This window comes from Phycodurus eques, chromosome 9 (genome assembly GCF_024500275.1).
Source record: "Phycodurus eques isolate BA_2022a chromosome 9, UOR_Pequ_1.1, whole genome shotgun sequence".
Lineage (NCBI taxonomy): Eukaryota > Metazoa > Chordata > Actinopteri > Syngnathiformes > Syngnathidae > Phycodurus > Phycodurus eques.
Genome location: NC_084533.1, coordinates 29,903,664 through 29,923,023, shown reverse-complemented (window position 1 = coordinate 29,923,023; position 19,360 = coordinate 29,903,664). Strand labels below are relative to the sequence as shown.

At 48.8% G+C, this 19,360-nt stretch overlaps 1 protein-coding gene across 1 annotated transcript in view; it reads right to left on the bottom strand.

Moving 5' to 3' along the window:
* Nucleotides 1–1,712: 1,712 nt before the first annotated feature.
* LOC133407458 (phospholipid-transporting ATPase ABCA1-like) overlaps nt 1,713–19,360 on the bottom strand; it is a 37,648-nt gene continuing 20,000 nt past the window's right edge. The window contains exons 16-49 of the mRNA XM_061685393.1: nt 17,990–18,211; nt 17,697–17,901; nt 17,160–17,273; nt 16,883–17,057; nt 16,678–16,809; nt 16,312–16,589; nt 14,930–15,150; nt 14,777–14,849; nt 14,424–14,674; nt 13,817–13,868; nt 13,617–13,736; nt 13,394–13,542; nt 13,196–13,320; nt 12,992–13,090; nt 12,692–12,881; nt 12,526–12,620; nt 12,409–12,441; nt 12,236–12,341; nt 11,968–12,042; nt 11,737–11,906; nt 11,481–11,658; nt 11,301–11,416; nt 10,607–10,751; nt 10,417–10,540; nt 10,213–10,342; nt 8,913–9,039; nt 8,761–8,823; nt 8,577–8,683; nt 8,376–8,517; nt 8,153–8,287; nt 5,416–5,519; nt 3,607–3,699; nt 3,295–3,538; nt 1,713–2,517 (exon numbers count right to left, since the gene is read on the bottom strand). Of these exons, the coding sequence (XP_061541377.1) occupies nt 2,374–2,517; nt 3,295–3,538; nt 3,607–3,699; nt 5,416–5,519; nt 8,153–8,287; nt 8,376–8,517; nt 8,577–8,683; nt 8,761–8,823; nt 8,913–9,039; nt 10,213–10,342; nt 10,417–10,540; nt 10,607–10,751; nt 11,301–11,416; nt 11,481–11,658; nt 11,737–11,906; nt 11,968–12,042; nt 12,236–12,341; nt 12,409–12,441; nt 12,526–12,620; nt 12,692–12,881; nt 12,992–13,090; nt 13,196–13,320; nt 13,394–13,542; nt 13,617–13,736; nt 13,817–13,868; nt 14,424–14,674; nt 14,777–14,849; nt 14,930–15,150; nt 16,312–16,589; nt 16,678–16,809; nt 16,883–17,057; nt 17,160–17,273; nt 17,697–17,901; nt 17,990–18,211 (4,737 nt within the window). The 3' untranslated portion in view covers nt 1,713–2,373. The remainder of the gene's footprint in view (nt 2,518–3,294; nt 3,539–3,606; nt 3,700–5,415; nt 5,520–8,152; nt 8,288–8,375; nt 8,518–8,576; nt 8,684–8,760; nt 8,824–8,912; nt 9,040–10,212; nt 10,343–10,416; nt 10,541–10,606; nt 10,752–11,300; nt 11,417–11,480; nt 11,659–11,736; nt 11,907–11,967; nt 12,043–12,235; nt 12,342–12,408; nt 12,442–12,525; nt 12,621–12,691; nt 12,882–12,991; nt 13,091–13,195; nt 13,321–13,393; nt 13,543–13,616; nt 13,737–13,816; nt 13,869–14,423; nt 14,675–14,776; nt 14,850–14,929; nt 15,151–16,311; nt 16,590–16,677; nt 16,810–16,882; nt 17,058–17,159; nt 17,274–17,696; nt 17,902–17,989; nt 18,212–19,360) is intronic.

Sequence of the window (19,360 nt, the reverse complement as noted above, 5' to 3'; positions counted from 1 at the left end):
AATTACACATTTTTCACACGTTAAAATACCCACAACATTTACAATATTAAGCAGTTAGGGTTAGGGTTCTGACAACTTGAACACCTACTGCAGATTTGAAAAGTACACTTCCACACCCACCCAGCCGCACCACTGACCACCATCACACCTCTGACTCCCCTCCCTGCGTGGACCATCCACGAACAGGATGTGAGACGCATCTTCAAACAACAAAAGATCAACAAAGGGGCAGGCCTAGACCTTGTGTCCCCATCCTGCCTCAAAGTCTGCGCGGACCAGCTCGCCCCAGTCTTCACGCAGATCTTCAATAAATCTCTGGAACTGTGTGAAGTACCACCCTGTTTCAAATACTCCACCATCATCCCAGTCCCCAAGAAACCTGCAATCAGAGGTCTGAATGACTACAGGCCTGTCGCCCTGACATCTCTGGTTACGAAGTCCTTTGAACGCCTCGTGCTGGACCATCTCAAGTGCGTCACGGCACCCCCGCTGGACCCCCTGCACTTTGCCTACCGAGCAAACAGGTCTGCGGATGACGCGGTCAACATGGGACTGCACTTCATCCTAGAACACCGTTCGTGGACTTCAGCTCTGCTTTCAACACCATCATCATCTCCGAGCTTCTCTAGCTCAGCGTCTCACCTGCCATCTGCCAGTGGATTTACAGCTTCCTGACGGGGAGGACACAGCAGGTGAGGCTGAGGGACACCACCTCATCCACACGCACCATCAGCACCGGGGCGCCACAGGATGTGTCCTCTCACCGCTGCTCTTCTCTCTCTACACAAACGACTGCACCTCAACACACCCGGCTGTCAAACTCCTGAAGTTTGCAGAAGACACCAACGTCATCGGCCTCATCAAAGACGGTGACGAGTCTGCATATCGACAGGAAGTTGAGCGGCTGGAGCTGCGGTGCGGCCGACACAACCTGGAGCTGAACACGCGCAAGACTGTAGAGATGATTGTGGACTTTAGGAAGCATCCTTCGCCACAGCTGCCCCTCACGCTGTCCAACTGCCTTGTGCCAACCGTCGAAAGCTTTTAAGTTCCTGGGAATTACAGTCTCTCAGCACCTGAAGTGGGAGACCAGCATCAACTCCATCCTCAAAAAGGCCCAGCAGAGGATGTACTTCCTGCGGCTTCTGAGGAAGCACGGCCTGCCACCGTAGCTGTTGAGACAGTTCTACACAGCAGTCATCGAATCAGTCCTGTGTTCATCCATCATAGTCTGGTTTGGTGCTGCCACAAAAAAGGACAAACTCCGACTGCAACGGACAATCAAGTCTGCTAAAAAAAAGTTGGTGTGAAGGTGAATGCGAATGGTTGTTTGTTTATGTGTGCCCTGCGATTGGCTGGCAACCAGTTCAGGGTGTACCCCGCCTCCTGCCCGATGATAGCTGGGATTGGCTCCAGCGCTCCTTGTGAGGATAAGCGGCTCAGAAAATGGATGGATGGAACCTAAAGTGCCCCAAAATCAACAAAGTGCATGCAAAGTTTCATAAATCCAGTTTGCAAGATTCAGCAGGCCGATTCAAAATTCATCCGTCCATCCATCCATCCATCCATCCATTTTCTGAGCCGCTTCTCCCCACTAGGGTCGCGGGCGTGCCGGAGCCTATCCCAGCTATTATCGGGCAGGAGGCGGGATACACCCTCAACTGGTTGGCAGCCAATCGTAGGGCACATACAAACAAACAACCATTCGCACTTACATTCACACCTACGGGCAATTTAGAGTCGTCAATTAACCTACCATGCATGTTTTTGGGATGTGGGAGGAAACCAGAGTGCCCGGAGAAAACCCACGCAGGCACGGGGAGAACATGCAGACGCCACGCAGGCGGGACCGGGGATTGAACCCCGGACCTCAGAACTGTGAGGCAGACGCTCTAACCAGTCGTCCAGCGTGCCGCTTCGATTCAAAATTTCCATGGGAATTTTGTAGTTACTATTTTATATGTGGTTGGAGCGGTTTGTTCAAAGTAAGAGTGGTCTGTGGATTTGTTTGATTTTAATGTTTTCAGTGGCAGTTATTTATTTATTTTTTTAAAGGAAAAACAGTGAGGTATTTTCACACATTTTTGTTTCTTAAAAAAAAAAATAATAATAATCAACACTTTGATTCGCAGTGGAAGAACCATAAATAAAGTCAAAGGAAACTGATTTGAAATTGTTTGGACTCTTCATCAACACGGACGGCGCGAGACCGTTCGACAAATTAAAAAAGGCGGTGATGCGCTAGCACCGCTTCAAGTTTTTTTCTTCTGCCGAGCGGGAAGGCCATGCCCCCCCGGAAATCTTCGCTCACGCGGATGTGACCCCGCCGTTATGTGATCACACGATGCGGTCGCACAATGTCACACGCCGCGGTCACATGATGCTTTCTTCGGGCTGGTCCGCCTCAGGAAGGTCCACTCGGACTGGAGGTCTGCCCCGGCGCCGTTTTGTTGAGGAAGAGGGAATGTCTTTGGAGTGATAATCGTCACTTTGTTCCTTGGCGAAGTTCACGAACACCTGCACACACACACAAAACAAGCATGTCAATGACATACGCGTGAACACATTTGTGTGTGTGTGTGCGCGTGGGGGGGGGGGGGGGGGGGGGGGTCAGTCTGTGGGTATATGTATGCGTTTGTGGGTGTGTGTTTGTGTGTGAGTAAGCGTGCGTGTGTAGTATATTTCAATAGTACCACAATAGAGTTCCTTTGCAAGGGCCAAATGATTGGAGATCTCTATTCAAGACAACCATCTTTTCTTTGAAGTTCTACATCAAAGGACTTCCTTCAACCATTTGTACGTTTATTCGGGTTTTCATTCTCCGCCCAGACAGGAACATGTCTTGGGTGCACAACAGGCGTCCCGGTCTACAAAGAGGATTGTTTTGCATCTTAGAAGATAAGGGTACCGGGTGTGAGCGTAGCTAGAATGTGAGGAGCCAGCAGGCAGGTGCGATTCCAAACATGGTCATGAGGAACGGCCATCTTCCGGGTGCACCCAGGGAGGGGCTAATTCCACGCCCAGAGAATTCAACCTTGATAAATTGAGATCCAGGGGTTTTCGGGGTCTTTTTCGTTGTTCTGGCAATGTAAGCAGCTGTTATGACACTAAGGCTTGTTCAATAAATCGAATTAGCCCAAACGCCAAGTGTCTCGCAGTCTTCATTCATCCCTGCCCGACAGAAAGCCGCAGCTCTCCCGGGTGACCTCAGACTCGGAACCACAGGCGAAAAAATCCACCTCATGTGCGTTTGTTTGTGTGCATTAGTGTGTGTGTTTGTGCGCGTGTGTGTACCTGGTCCAGGGTGGTCTGCGTGACGGAATAGTCTTGGATGTTGAGGGCCTGTTTGTTGTTGGCTAGCGTAGAGAAAATGTGCGCGAGTGAGCCCCGTGTGGACGGCAGCTGGTACTGCAGCATGTTTCCATGTTTCTCCTTCAGCGTGCTGCCGCTCAGCTCGTTCTCGATGAACTTCATGACGGAAACCAGATCGGGGTCGGGCCCCGCCACGCGCAGGATGATAGTGTAGCCGTCGCCGAACCTGCCGTGTGACCACATTAGGACGTTAGCTCCTTCCACAACAACTCACCTGTGTGTGTACTGTTGTACCTGTTCTTCAAATGTTGGACGCTGCCGAGACATTTGAACCTGCCGTTCACCATGATGGCCATCCGGGTGCACAACGCCTCACACTCCTCCATGCTGACACACACGCACACACACACACGTGCAAACACAGATGATAACAAACATGAACATTTTTAAATATTCTAAAAATATGTACACATAAAAAAAAAGTTTAAACATTCTTAAAAATACCATTAAAACCTTTTAACAATACCATTAAAACATTTTAAAAATACTTTTAAAACTAAAAAAACAATTCTAAAAAAAAATACATTCATTCATTCATTTTCCGTACGGCTTATCCTCATGCGGGTCGCGGGCGCGGTGGAAACTATCCCAGCTATCTTCTGGTGATAGGCGGGGTACACCCTGAACTGGTCGCCAGCCAATCGCAGGGCACATATAGACAAACAACCATTCACACCTATGGGCAATTTAGAGTCCTCAATGAACCTACCATCCATGTTTTTGGGATGTAGGAGGAAAGCGTTGTACCCGGAGAAAACCCATCCAGGCACAGGGAGAACATGCAAACTCCACACAGGTGAGTCCGGCTTTGAACCCAGGACCTCAGAACTGTGAAGCGGATGTGCTAACCAGTCGCCCACCGTGCCGACCCCCCCAAAATAAATCTAAACATTTAAAACAAAAAATGCATTTAAAAATTCTCAAAATCTTTAAAAGATTCTAATATCTGTTCAAACATTCTAAAAAAATATGATTAAAGCAGTCGAAAAATACGTTTAAAACATTCTAAAAAATATGTTTAAAACATTCTATTGAAGGACAAGGAGGCATGTGAGAGAATGAGGAGAGAAAGGGGACAAGGAGACAAGTGAAGGAGATGGGACAAAAGGGACAAGAGGACTGTTACGGCTCCTGCTGTTTATCAGACGGAGTGAGACGTCGTCTTGGGAGGACCTTTGTGTGCGTATTCCTTTGAGCCTTTCAGCAGGCGATTGGCTAATTGTCTCCCTGAAACGGGCCCAGCTGATTGGCTTCTACCAGGAGTCCAACGGTCCGGTGTCTGCTGTGAGGAGACGCCGATGTTCAAATCCCGCTGCTGTCAGTTGGTCGGGAGTGGGGTTGGGCATCGAGAATCGTTTGGAACCGGAATCGAAATGAGGAATCGGGACCGGAATCGCTCAAATTCAAACCATGCCCAACCCTAGTCGGGAGGCCCGTTCGACAGCCGTCACGTCGCTCCTCGTTGCCTCGGTTCGTGTGTTTGTCGTAACTGTAAAGCCTCGTTAGTAAGATCGTTTTGTTTGTTTGTTAAGTTAGCATGACAGTATTCCCTCCCATTGTTGGTTAGCGTTTTGTCTTTTCCCTGCATTGAGAGATTTTGTTAACCACCTGTCCATAGAGCGCGAAGCAGTAAGGGTAAGCTGCCATTTTCTTTGGAACTCTTTTGTCCTGTTTTTGCTTCGTGTAGGATGTTAGGTTTAGTGAATGTATTTTGGTTTCTTTTTATTTCACATAGGGTTTAGAAAGTGAATTGGTGAAAGTTAGATCGGTTTTGTTTGTTATTTTGGCCTTGGCTTACCCCGAAGGAAGGCTTCATTTTTCTTGTGTAAATATTGTGCGTATGAATTGTTCTGTTTCTGTGCGTGCATGATAATCGCTTTTTGTTCATCACAATTACCCGTGTCTCGCCGTTTTATGCTGCGCCTAGCGACCCCTAGACTAAGCCGTAACAAGGACAAAGCGACAAGGAGGACAAGGCGACATGTGAAAGGACATGGGACAAGGCGTCAAGCCATCAAGGTGACAAGGAACGGTCTGTGGCACCTGTGCGAGGTGAGCACGACGGAGCGTCCCTCCTTGATGACACAGAGGATGCAGTTCCAGAGCGCTCGGCGGGCTTTGGGGTCCATGCCCGTGGTGGGCTCGTCCTGTTGCCACGGCGACAGCCACAGTTAGCTCCGCCCGCAAGTGCAACAGGAAGCAGAGCGAGAAGGCCACAAGGACGACGAGAAGCGCCGTCCTCGCCGACCTGAAGGCACTCGCCGACTTTTAAGATCCTCAGCATTTCGTAACTTAAAACTGAGCCCGAAATGGCTGAGGGCCTGCTAATCTCTCGTGTAACCTAAAAAAAACACCTCTATCTGATTGCCTGCTTGTTGCTGTCGTTTCATTGCTCACATGACTCAAAGTTCATCAAAACACTGAGAAAATGCGACACAAAATCAGCCTCAAAGTGGGACAAAAGTGCGCTAATGTAATGCTAACGTAGAAGCTAGGCCTGGTCCACACACACAAGATTTTTCAAATCTAAAATTGTTTTGATCTGCTTCAGAGCCCACACACACAAAAAAAAAAAATCAGTTTTGCTCGTACATTTTGTGGTGTTCTCCGATAATCTCAACACCACGCACGTAAAGATTATGTTCCGCCGCTGATCTTGAATCCATTCCTCCAAGACCGAAATTGTATGTGATCACACGTGATCTCACAAAACCGAAGAAGAAGAAACACAACCGGATATGCGCCGATGTTTCCCGAATGTTGCCGAAGGGACCGGAAGCGGGAGTGTTGCAGAATGGTGATCTCATCAAAAAAGACTGTGGACTTTACTTCTTTCCGTCTGGTGAAGCCACTTCCTGGTTCCTCAGGCAGGTCGCTTTCTGATTGGCTAAATTCCGTACCACGTCACAATTCACCAAGTCGTGACTCAGTCGTCATCAGATTTTTGCCCGTAAATATTGCACAAGTTCAATATTGAAGATTGTTGGCCCGAGGCGTTCGGAACCTGATTATGGGGACGAAACCAGTCTGAATGCTGTGAAGAGCTTGTGTTTGGTGCAAAATTGGTGGATGCGAGGAGCCTCCAGCATGCACCTGCTCTTCGTCAGAATTATAGAGAGGTTTTTAAATGCCGGACAGACGCGAGAGAGCTTGTCGACTTGTTGTGTGCTCATAGTCGATTGTCTGCTTCTTCTCCGCCACGTTGCGCGTTGGGCCAGTTTCTCTTTCCCTACACGGAAGTAATTGCGCTTTTCTTATTGGAAGTTTTGCTTTCTACTCTTGCGCAGTGCACATTCGTATGCCACCTATTTCTTGTTCTAAACGTGTGGTTTACGTTCTATTCCTTTCTTATTTTTCTTGTCTTAGTTTGTCTTTGCATTTGTGTTATTCAACGTTATCCCCTTGGTACTCTACTCTTACTTCTCCTCTATGGCTGAATATTTTTGTTATCGCTTTTCCGTTTAGTCCCTCTTTTGTTGTTTTTTTGCATACATGTCATATATATATATATATATATATATATATATATATATATATATATATATGCCTCTTGTTTGGCCTTTGCCACCTCTACCTTTGCCCTACGTCGCATCTCAATGTATTCCTTTCTCCTCTCCTCGGTCCTCTCAGTGTCCCACTTCTTCTTAGCTAACCTCTTTCCTTGTATGGTTTCCTGTACTTCCTGTACAAGTCTCCTTCTCCCCTTTCCACACCAAGTACTCTCCTGCCCATCTCTCTGATCACCTCGGCTGTCGTGGTCCAGTCTTCTGGAAGCTCTTCCTGTCCACCGAGAGCCTGTCTAACCTTTTCCCGAAAAGCCGCACAACACTCTTCCTTTCTCAGCTTCCACCACATGGTTCTCTGCTCCTCCTTTGTCTTCCTAATCTTCCCCCCCAAACACCAGAGTCATCTTCTTTGCTGCCTAGCCACACTCTCCCCTACCACGACCTTAGAGTCAGTAAGACGTCGTCTGCACAAGATGTAATCCACCTGTGTGCTTCTACCTCCACTCTTGTAGGTCACCCTATGTTCCTGCCTCTTCTGGAAGAAAGTCTTCACTACAGCCATTTCCATCCATTTTGCAAAGTCGACCACCATCTGTCCCTCTAAGTTCCTTTCCTGGATGCCAAACTTACCCATCACTTCTTGATCACCCGCTTTTTCACCAACATGTCCATTACAATCTACATCAATCACAACTCTCTCTCTCTGTCTGTCTGGGATGCTTAACGGCGCTGGTGGCGGACGTTGTTAATCCGGGCGGAGACCGATCCGGTATGGAATTCTTTGGATGACCGCTCATATTTTTTGGCAAAGTTTTAAGACGGATGCCCTTCCTGACGCAACCCTCTGCATTTATCCGGGCCTACAGTTTTCAATGGCTTGTGCATACGTATTTAAAATATGAAAATATATAATCCCCAAAATATGTGGTAGCTACTTTACGGATTTCACCTCGAGCGAGGGTGGTCCGGAACCTAACCCCGCGACAAACAAGGGATTACTGCACATGATCGTTAACAAGTACACCTCAGACCTAAGGATAATATTATAGGATCCTCTAATAAGACAGGTCTGGTCTGGCGTTAGTCGGGAAGAAGCAAAATCGGGACAAAAACAGGCCAATTGTCTTGATGTGTGGACCGGGCCTTAGGTTACTGTAACTAATAATGTCATGTCGTAAATAATGCTGTGCTAATATTGCTGAAGGTACGCTAACGTCGCGGATAAGGTTGGCTAACCTAAAGCGTGCCGTCGCCGTGCCGGCCGCCGCACTCACCAGAAAGACGACGGGCGGCGCTCCGATGAGCGCCATGGCGGTGGACAGTTTGCGCAGATTGCCGCCGCTGTAACTTCCTGTCGCTTTGTCGGCGTACTTGAGCAGGCCCAACCTCCTGATGCCCCACTCGGCCACCTGTCAATCACACCGTCGTCATCCTCCTCCTCCTCATCATCATCATCATCATCATCAACCCGTAAGGTGATCTGGGCTCGCCACGCACGTCGCACACTTCCTTGCCGGGAACGCCTCTGAGGATGGCGTAGAGCTCCAGATGTTCTCGGCCCGTCAGCAGCTCGTTGACGGCGTCGAACTGCGGACAGTAGCCCATGTTCTGGTGGACCTGGTCCAGCTCCCGCAGGATGCTGGTGAGGGTTAGCACGTTAGCGGAGGCGTGACATTAACCAATGAACTTTGACCTGACCTCTTCCCAGCAAGAAAGGCCTCCCCGCTGGTCACCATGGTGTCGCCAGTCAGCATTTTGAAGGTTGTCGTCTTTCCTGCGCCGTTCACGCCCAGCAGGCCGAAACACTGACCACACACACACACTTACACGCTTTATATACACACACAAACAACTGTTGTCCGTGTGTGCGTGCACAACAAACCTCTCCAGGAGGAATTCCGACGCAAAGTCGATCGACTGCTGGTTTCTGTTTCCTTTTGAACACCTGGAGGCCAGGAAGCAGGAAGTGATGACAACCACAACTTGATTGAAACAACACAGTTGCGTGCACACACACGGACGGATGTCGCGGACCTTGGTGAGTTGTCGGAGTTCCAGGATGTGTCCGGGTCCGAGTCCGTGTACGATCCGCTGCCTCTCGCGAGCGACGTCCTCGTCTTCCTCTCCCAAAACTCCCAGTTTGGCCACATGACTGATTGGCCTGTCGTACGCGCACACGCCAACGTTATTGTAGTTCATGAAAAACAACAAAATAACTCAAACTAAAACTGAAAAAACATTTTTGTCAAAGAAATTTACAAAAAAAAGTGTGGTTAAAAAAAAAGAAAACCAAAAAAGTTAACTGACACTACGTTTTACATTTACAAAATTAACTAAAGCTAACTATGGTTATAGCAAATGTATAGCAAAGTTGTGTGTGGAATCCTTTTCAAGGGGAAAACAGAGCAGCCACAACTTTCAAATTTGGCAGCAAGGGACGGGAAGGAAAGCGAGTGTCGTGGCTGCATTTGACATGACTGGAATGACTTGAATTTCTTTTTGTTTACAATGATATTTAGAGGTTAAACATAAAGGATGTGTTTCAAGAATGGTTTTATATATGTTGTGATGCATCTACTTTAACCTTAGAAGCAGTTTTATGCATTGACTTATTGAACTTCAAAGTCTGAGAACTGTTATACAGCACCTGTATTTGATTTGTTTTTAAAATGACATCGTTTTTATTACACAATACTGTTTTTAAGCTTGCACACAAGAAACACTCCATCCATCCATTTTCCATACCACTTATCCTCACGCGGGTCGCGGGTTGCTGGAGCCTATCCCAGCTATCTTCGGGCGAGAGGCGGGGTGCACCCTGGACTGGTCGCCAGCCAATCGCAGGGCACATAGAAACAAACAACAATTCACACTCATTTTCACACCTACGGGCAATTTAGAGTCTTCAATCAACCTACCACTCATGTTTTTGGGATGTGGGAGGAAAGCGGAGTACCCGGAGAAAACCCATGCAGGCACGGGGAGAACATGCAAAATCCACACAGGCGGGGCCGGGATTTGAACCCCGGTCTTACACAACTGTGAGGCAAATGTACTAACCAGTTGTCCACCGTGCTTGCCAGAAGTACCCTCTATTTATAAAAAAACAAAAAACAAATACTATAACTAATAAAAACTAAACTAAAACAAAGTCTTTTTGAAAACAAAAATTGTAACTACCTGAGTTTGAAAAACCAAAGTCAAAACTGAAAAACATACACACACATTCACACAAATGAAATGAAGGTGTGAGTAAAGCACTTAGCACATTTTGGGACTGAATATGCAATTTTGTGCTTTGGTGTAAGTGAGTGCGCCTGCGTGCGTTTCTCACCTGGGTTTGACGCAGAATCTGTACTGTATGAGGAGGGTGATGATGAAGAAGACGACACCCTCGAGCGCCATTGCAAACAGATTCTTGCCCACCATGTCCCACTCCAGAGGAGACCGTAGCCTGTTGTCTCCTGTAACACGCAAGACACACACAAGTCACGTCTCACACGGCGCCGATGTGTGTGCGCACGCTAGGGCGCGTTACCAAATCTCTGCAGCGCGTCGGCCATGGCCTGGTTCTTGACCATGTCGATGAGGCCTCGGCCCAAACAGAAGTGCGGGAAGATGAGGAGGACGTTTTTCAGGATGTCGTTGATGCCGCCGATCTCCTGAAGCCACAGTAGCACATTAGCACATTAGCGACATTAGTAGTCTGGCATGCCGTGTGCGCTCACGTGGTCTCCGAAGAGCTCCATCACGAAGGTGGAGATGCTCCCGTTGATGCCGATGAGGATGTTGAAGCTGGTGAGGACCACGTAGGCCGTGCTGGGGATGCCGAACACGAACGACGCCGGGTACATCAGCGGGGTGATCGACCACCTGCACGCACGCGTCAGTGCACACGCACACGTCATAGCAGTGTGCATTTGTCTTTTCTATTTTGGTATTTTACACAACAAATCTAGTAAATATGAATCTGGATTTACTCAACTTTCACTTGTACTAGATCCAAAATAACCGAAGAGTTCTATATGTTCTAGTTAACAGTTTTGTTTTGATTTATTTTACAAATTGAAGTAATGTAAATCTATTAAATTATGAATTAGACAAGGGTCAAACTTTGTGTGTCTGTGTTCAATTTCATTTTTGCAGTAACCCTACACATTGTAGTCAATATACGTAACTTTACTTTTGGTATCGACAGTATCCTTTCGCCACTTGTAACTTTGGTCTGTGTGTTTCATAATGTATAGACCGTATGAAACTACAATGTTGGGTTATTTTAATTTGATCCAAATAGTCGGGCAAATGGATAACCCGAGTGGCGGTCGGTCCCTTTTAGACCCGGTAATCGGGATGAAATGAACCCAAATCGGGTTAAAATTAACCCAACTGTTTTTAGAGTGTAGTGTGCGTGCACGTGTGTACCCATAGAGCAGGAGTAGCAGAGCGAGCACGGGAAGGTTTGTGGAGGAGACGTAAGCTTTTTGTTGGAAACACACGAAGATGATGATGACCAGCGTTGCCGGGACGACGTAGTTACACTGCGGAGACGCAACACAACGCGTCAGCCGACACGCACACACAGGGAGACGCACGCGGTCGCACCATGTCCCAGATGAAGTTGGCGCTCCAGTAGAGGAGGGGGTGCACGCCGCTGATGAAGTGCATGTGCTTGGCTTTGCTGACGCGCTCCTGGATGAGGAAAACCACAAAGCTGGCCGGAACGAAGGACATGGCGAAGATCACGCAGATGGACACCAGCACGTCCACCGAGGTCGTGACCCTGGAGAGCAGCGGCGCAAACGCTCACGCGCGGGACGACACGTGCGCGCGCATGCACGTGTGTGCGCGTGTGACTCACAGCGCCACCTGGGACAGTTGCTCCTTGGTCAGGTTGAGCGGGTGATTGAAGGCTCGGATGCCGAAGCGGCCGGCGTCCTTCCCGGGAGGAAGGTTGGCCCTCACGATGGCGTTGCTCATCACGTTCATGAACGAGCCCATGCTGTGCCAGCCTTTGTTGTTGAACCAGATCTGGACGGCCGGCCGACAGTGAATCGATCGATCGATCGAACGGTCGTGCGCGTGTGCTCACCTTGACGTTGTTTTTGGTGTCCAAACCGTTGATGAAAGCCGACAAATTGTCAAGAAATCGATCGGCTGCAGCTCCCTGTTCAATGATCAATAGGCAAACGTTTCATCACCGTGAGGTTGTGAGTAATATTCACATATTCATGATCACCATTGTATCATAACGAAGACATGTCTAAATCCAAACATGAACATACGTTAAGTTGAAAGAGACCAGTAGTAACCAAATAAAGATAATCAACAGTCATCGATAATCACTCGGGGAACCGAACCTTCTGCAGTTCGAAGATTTTGCGGATGCGCCGGATGGCGTCGTCGATCTCGAGGGCCGGGGGGAGGACCTGCGTGCTCCTGGCGCCCAATGAGAAGCCTCCGTACCTTTCCGCCCGTCGGTCATATGATCAATTATTGATCGAAAACATACTCTGCGATCGCACAAACTCACCTGAACTCGTTGACCCAAACTTTGTTCTTCAAACTGCGAAGGACACAAACCTAAAGTTGATGTGTATTTTGTGCACTCTGCGTGTACTTTGTGTGTGTATTCCGTATCGTGTCCGACCTCTTGCCGATGATTTGAGCGTACGTCTTGACAAGGTAGTCGGAGATGTTTCTCCCCGTCAGGTTCTGCAGCATGTCTGTAGAACTCACCTTCATCTGAACACAAAGCGCAGGTCGCTGACGCCGCCCCCGCTATGACGTCATCAGTGTCACAGCGTCACGGTTACCTCGGGCGGGGGCATTCCTCCGGCTCCGGCGGGGCACTCGGGCAGCATCTTCTTCCTGCCGTCGCAGCTGCACGAGCAGGCGGGAGACGGGTCCTCCATGGTCCAGTTTCCAGAGACGAACATTCGTCGGACACTCTCCGGGACCTCCGGGACGCTCCAGTCGTCGTCGCCCATCGTGCACGGCCCGTCGCTGGCGAGGAGAAGCGGAGGCCGCTTGTGAGAACCCGGGAAAACGGGGAGGGGCGAAAGGGGAGGCAATAGACGAGAGGCCAGAAGAGGAGAGAGGAACGGTCATCTTACGGGACGGGATGTCCCAGCATGCAACGTGTCCCCAGTCCCGGCGGGTCCAAAAGCGAAGTCAGCAATTTCTGCATGGTGGCGTCTCCTGGCGCGTCGTCACTATCACACAACACCAAGTAGAACGTCACTTTTTTAAAAGGTCTCCTATTTGGCAACGCAAAAGTGAGTCACGGAGATGGCCGGTGACCGAGACGCCGGGAGTACCTGATGAAGGTGACTTGGTCTTCGTACATCCAGGGCTGCAGCTCCAAATTTGGATATTTCCCGAAAGGAGGAACGATGAGACTGAAGACGAGCGCGATGCAGACGAAGACGGCGGGAAGGACGATCTGCGAGACGCGACAACGACGTCATCACGAATGCGGAGCTCGTGACAAAAATGCCGTGCGGCCGACGGGAGACCTGGGCGAAGAAACCTTTGCGGGAGCGTCGGGCGTAAAGAAATCTTTTCCACATGAGCGCCACAAATTGTTGTTTCCTCAGATTCCAGCCGCTCACTTTCTCTGACCCTTTCCCGCCGACACACTTCAACCGGTCCGTCTCACGACTCTCTGAAACGCCACGCATCCGTCAAACAGCGTGCGTGTTAACATACGTGCGCGTGTAATCACGTGTGCGCGTATACCGGGATCGACGTCGGACGCGTCGTCGTCGTGCTCGTCCGTCAAAGGTCTCAGGCAACTCTGAGGGTCGCCTCCTCCGAAGGCATGAGTCCGTCGTCGGCGCCGGACGGGAAGCGTGCCGTCTACACACACCGACACACGAGGCGGAGTTTAAGCTGTCGGACCGAGGAACGCGTCGAGCGCGTCGGAGATCGGACGTTACCCGAGGGCACATCTGTGTCCACGCCATTATCTTCAGCCACTTTCAGGAAAATCTGTCGAAACCAAAAAGATGTTGCGATGATCGAAATTCCACGAATCTCAGATCCAGCACCTGGGTGCGTTTTGAAAGTGCCGTCCGTGCGGACCGAGGCCAATAAGAGAATCCCATTTTACTATTGTACTACTATTTCACTCCTGAAATGACTTTCAGAGTCGACTCTTTGCTGCAGTTCTTGATACCAGTTGCTCCTGCTGTGACCAGTCGCACTTTTCTTCGCACACTGACTTTTAAGTGTGCTCCTCATTGTGTTTTGATACTGTTTTGTTGTGCTTGCATTTTGTACCTTTGATCAGTATTTACTCTTCTCCATTCCGGGTGGATGGTACTCTATCAATGGTAGTTTTCTGTTTGTAATTGTACTGTGTTCTATACAGTGCGCCGTCTTCTCGGCCAGATCACCCTTGAAAAAGAGACCTCGGTCTCAATGAATTTTTTATTTTCTAGTTGAATAAAGGTTTCGATTTTGATTGATCGTTCTCTCTAAGGACACTAATTTGAATTGTACTCTCTGATTAAATATTCATGTTGGGGAGCATTAGCGACCCACCTCCTCCAAGGTGGTGTCGGACACGCCGTAACTGGAGATGTTCAAGTCGCTCAGCTTTTCGTCCATTTCCCTGAAAAGCTCCACAAATGCTCCGTCCTTGGCGGCCGAGTACGGCAGGACGAAGGTCAGCTCGTGTCCGAGGTCCTCCACCATGCGGGCTGCGGGGATGTGGCGCAGGATCAGGCCCGACACCTGGGACGTATCCACCGGTGGGAGGGGCACGTCGCACGCCGATGCCGCCTTCCCGGTTTCTAAGGATGCAGATCAAAGATGAAAGTGGTTCCAGAGCAAGGTGAAGGAAGTGAATAGAGTGAAGAAAGTTTAGAAGGTGAAGAAGACGACACGGTGCTCACCGACGGTGGCGGCATCACTTTCCTGTTCGCTGCCCAGTCCGGCGTCACTGCTGCTGACGGAACCGCTCTCGTCCTGCAATAGAACCCAGCAGGGTCCCGATGAATTGTCGGTCGAGCGACTTTTTAATCAAAACTACCGTGGTGGTCTGGGACCTTCTTGGTGAAGGACACGGTGCTGGACGAGTTCCTGTAGGAGCTGAGCGAGGGTTCGGGGTCCTTCTTGACCAGGGTCAGGTAGTAGCCCGTCCCCAGTTGGTTTTTGAGGAAGAGCGACGATCCGACGCAGCACAACTTGCCGTGCGAGATGATGGCGATGCGGTCGCCTAGGATGTCGGCCTCGTCCATGTGGTGCGTGGACAGGATGATGGTGCGTCCTGAGTTAGGGTTAGGGTTCAGAAAAGATGGACGCCTGCTCAATCTTGATATGAGCTTAGACTCACAGCTTTCTTTTAAAATACTGGATGTAATTTTATTCTTGGTGTTCTTTATTTTATTCTTGGTGTTCTTTATAGGTTTATTTTATTCTTGGTGTTCTTTATCGGTTATTGGTGTTCTTTATTATAAAATTTTTCGAAATATAATTAACGATAGACTCGGCAGATGTATTTGTGGTTCACCTTTTACAAGTCATCATTGTAAGACAGGTGCATGAGTTACATCTTATTTATAAATACATTCACTCTAAATCAAACAGTTCTTGATTCCCTTCCCCAACCAGTTATCATTTATGACATTCAATTCAGCTTTTCTTTTTTGTTAAGTCTGGTGCCAAGAAATCCTTCAAGGTTCAGGATCATTCTGATTGGAACAATTAACCTGCAAATATCCAATCAATAGCGTCATCCCATTGATTTAAAAATAATGTAATCTTAGAAATCAGTGGCGGCACGGTGCCTGACTGGTTAGCAGTCCAGTCACCGTTCTGAGGACCCGCGTTCAAATCTGGCCCCGTCTGCGTGGAGTTTGCATGTTCTCCCCGTGCCTGCGTGGCTATTCTCCGGGCACTCTGGTTTCCTCCCACATCCCAAAAACATGCGTGGGAAATTGATTGAAGACTCTAAATTGCCCGTAGGTGTGAGTGTGAATGGTTGCTTGTTTCTATGTGCCCTGCGACTGGCTGGCGTCTAGTTCAGGGTGTACCCCCCCTCTCGCCCGAAGATAGCTGCGATGGGCTTCAGCACGCCCGTGACCCGCGTGAGGATAAGCGGTACGGAAAATGGATGGATGGATCTAAGAAATCAGTGTTCTTGACAAATATAACTCCCCACAACACCTTGACAGCCTCGAATATAACAAACTGCATGTGTGCTATGAACTAGTAACACTAACGTGAACATTACGACTTTACAGAACGTTGTTTTGTTTGATTGATTTGTAATTTTTGTTGTTGTTGCCTTGTTTTATTTCTTTGTGTTGTCTACGGTCTTGCTTATTTGTGACTATTCATTCTTTCTACACACCGTAGGATCCCATCAAAAACGAGACAGCGCATCTCAAGAAGAAAGAACTGACGTAAAAGTCTGGGACGAGCTCACCCTGCCGGTACTTCAGCAGCAGATCCCAGATTCCTCTTCGAGCGTAGGGATCGACTCCGGCTGTGGGCTCGTCCAAGATTACCACCTTAGAACCCCCGACAAAGGCGAGAGCGACAGACAGCTTCCTCTGCATGCCGCCGGACAACGTGCTGGTCTTGGACTTGCGTTTGTGTGGCAGGCCAGTGTCGTGGAGGATCTGCTCGATCTCGCCTTTCACCTGCTCCTCCGACAGGCCTTTGAGTTGAGCGTAGAACCAGATGTGCTCTTCCACAGTCAACCTGTGCGGGGCGCCCGACATGCACTTAACTGTCGTTGGCCAACAGTAAAAGTTAGAAAGCACCTGAGCAGGACCGGAAGAGCGCTCACATGCTGAAGAGAACGTTGTGTTGAGGGCAGACACCCAGACTCTGCCGGATGGCGCTCAGCTCCGTGCGGATGTCTCGACCCAGAATGTAGGCGGTACCGGAGGTGGGTGGGAACAGACCGGTGAGGATGGACCTGCGGTGACGGGCAGTTGAGTCGGTACTCGTTTCAATTCCTGAAATAGTCTCTGCATGTGGTCTGGGCTTACATGGTGGTGGTCTTTCCTGCGCCATTATGTCCCAGGAAGGAGGTGATCTGTCCCTCGTAGAAGCCAAGCGTCAGTCCGTCCACCGCCAGCTTCCTTCCGTGCCGGTAAACCTTCACCAGATTCTCGATGTAGACGCCAGGGTCAAGATGAGCTGGTTCCTCTTCCATGCACACCGCTGGACACACACAATTTAGTCCTGCACACCCTTTCACGATAAAACTCACAGTCATCGTTTAGATTTGTTGAGTGTCTTTGTGGCGTGTCTTTGCATTCTCACCACCGGGGTTTCCTTTGTGTTTCAGAGGGACTTTGTTCGACTTGTTATCCTCGTCTCCAAACCAGTAGGACTTGGTGAAGGGGAAGAACCACGGCCGAGGAATCCCGTATTGACCTGCGACATACAAACAAGTCACGACCTAACATGCTGGACCGGGAGTCCCGTTCGGTTCTGTTGAATCCAAACGATGTCGTGATCCCAGCATCTGTCTGCTTGCTGTCTTGTTTTTTGTTTTCTCAGTCACCTGGCGAGTGTGGACGGGCGGAGCCTCCTGCGTACACTTGTCGGTCTCCATGACAATCAGCTAGATTCTTGAGCGCAGCAAAAATGCCGCACTATTGCCTACTTTCCACCATTTGCCAGTGTTAGTTCGTTGTAGTTTATTTTGCTTTGTTGTAATGTATATATATACATATACACATACATATATACATACATACATATATTTACACACACATATATATATATACACACACACACACACACACACTGTATAATTTTTGAAAATGTTTCACGACACACTCTGAGGTCTCCCACCTGGAAAGACGGCTTCGATGTACCAGGTGAGGAGCCCGTACAGGAAGGAGTCAAAGTACATGATGATAATGGCAGTACGGAGGCTGAAGTCGTCTTCCTCCAGGGGACTCGCCACCAGGTTCTTCCATTGGATGCCGACGCCCTGCTCTTCAAACAGAGCAAAGTACTCGCAGCCGAACCCAAAAGCCACAGGGGACAGGAGGCTCTGTAGGAGTTAGGGTGTCAGACTCATGACTTGAGCTGTCAAATAGTAACTTCATATCTCACAAACTGTCGCTCTTGTGCGTTCGTACTGCGAAGACTTTGGTGCCAAACCCGATGTGGTCCTGCCAGGCCACGCAGAGTACGTAGGGCAAGTACAGTGTGAAGTAGATGATTCCTCCACAGGCAGCAGCCAAATTCGCTCGAGCAAATACCGTACTGAGGAGAAAGCACTGCATGATGGTCACCACGGCAAAAGATGCCAGGAAGAGGAAGACCACACCGGTGTCGCTGTACGGCAGCAAGTTTCCTTTCTGAGAGCCAGAGAATCAGATTGGGGAGGGAAATATTGTCACACAGACCACAATCGTCCAGACAGCAAGACCACAAACAGGCCACAATCAATTAGATAACCAGTCCAAAATCAACCAGAAAATCAGGCCTAAAACAGACCAAAATCAAACAGATGATAATTAACCATAAAACCGTAATTGGACCAAAATCAACCAATCAGACAACAATCAATCGGACGACAAGACCACAATCAACCAGGTAACTATAACCCTAATTCCAATGAAGTTGGTAAGTTGTGTTAAACAAATAAAAACAGAATACAATTGCAAATCATGTTCAACCTATATTTAATTGAATACACTACAAAGACAAGACATTTAATGTTCAAACTGATAAACTATTGTTTTTACCAAATAATCAGTAACTTAGAATTTGATGGCTGCAACACGTTCCCAAAAAGCTGGGACGGGGTCATGTTTGCCACTGTGTTCCATCACCTTTTCTTTGAACAACATTCAATAAACGTTTGGGAACTGAGGTGTATGGAGGTGGAATTCTTTCCCATTCTTGCTCGATGTACAGCTTCAGCCGTTCAACAGTCCGGGGTTTCCGTTGTCGTATTTTACGCTTCATAATGCGCCACACATTTTCAATGGGAGACCGGTCTGGACTAGCAGGCAGGCCAGTCTAGTACCCGCACTCTTTTACTACGAAGCCACGCTGTTGTAACACGTGCAGAATGTGGTTTGGCATTGTCTTGCGGAAATAAGCAGGGGCGTCCGTGAAAAAGACGTCGCTTGGATGGCAGCATATGCTTCTCCAAAACCTGTATGTACCTTTCAGCATTAATGGTGCCTTCACAGATGTGTAAGTTACCCATGCCATTGGCACTAACACAGCCCCATACCATCACAGATGCTGGTTTTTGAACTTTGCGTCCATAACAGTCGGGATGGTTCTTTTCCTCTTTGGCCCGGAGGACACGACGTCCACAATTTCCCAAAACAATTTGAAATGTGGACTCGTCGGACCGTAGAACACTTTTCCACTTTGCGTCGGTCCATCTTTGATGAACTCGGGTCCAGAGAAGCCGGCGGCGTTTCTGGGTGTTGTTGATAAATGGCTTTTGCTTTGCATAGTAGAGTTTCAAGTTGCACTTACGGATGTAG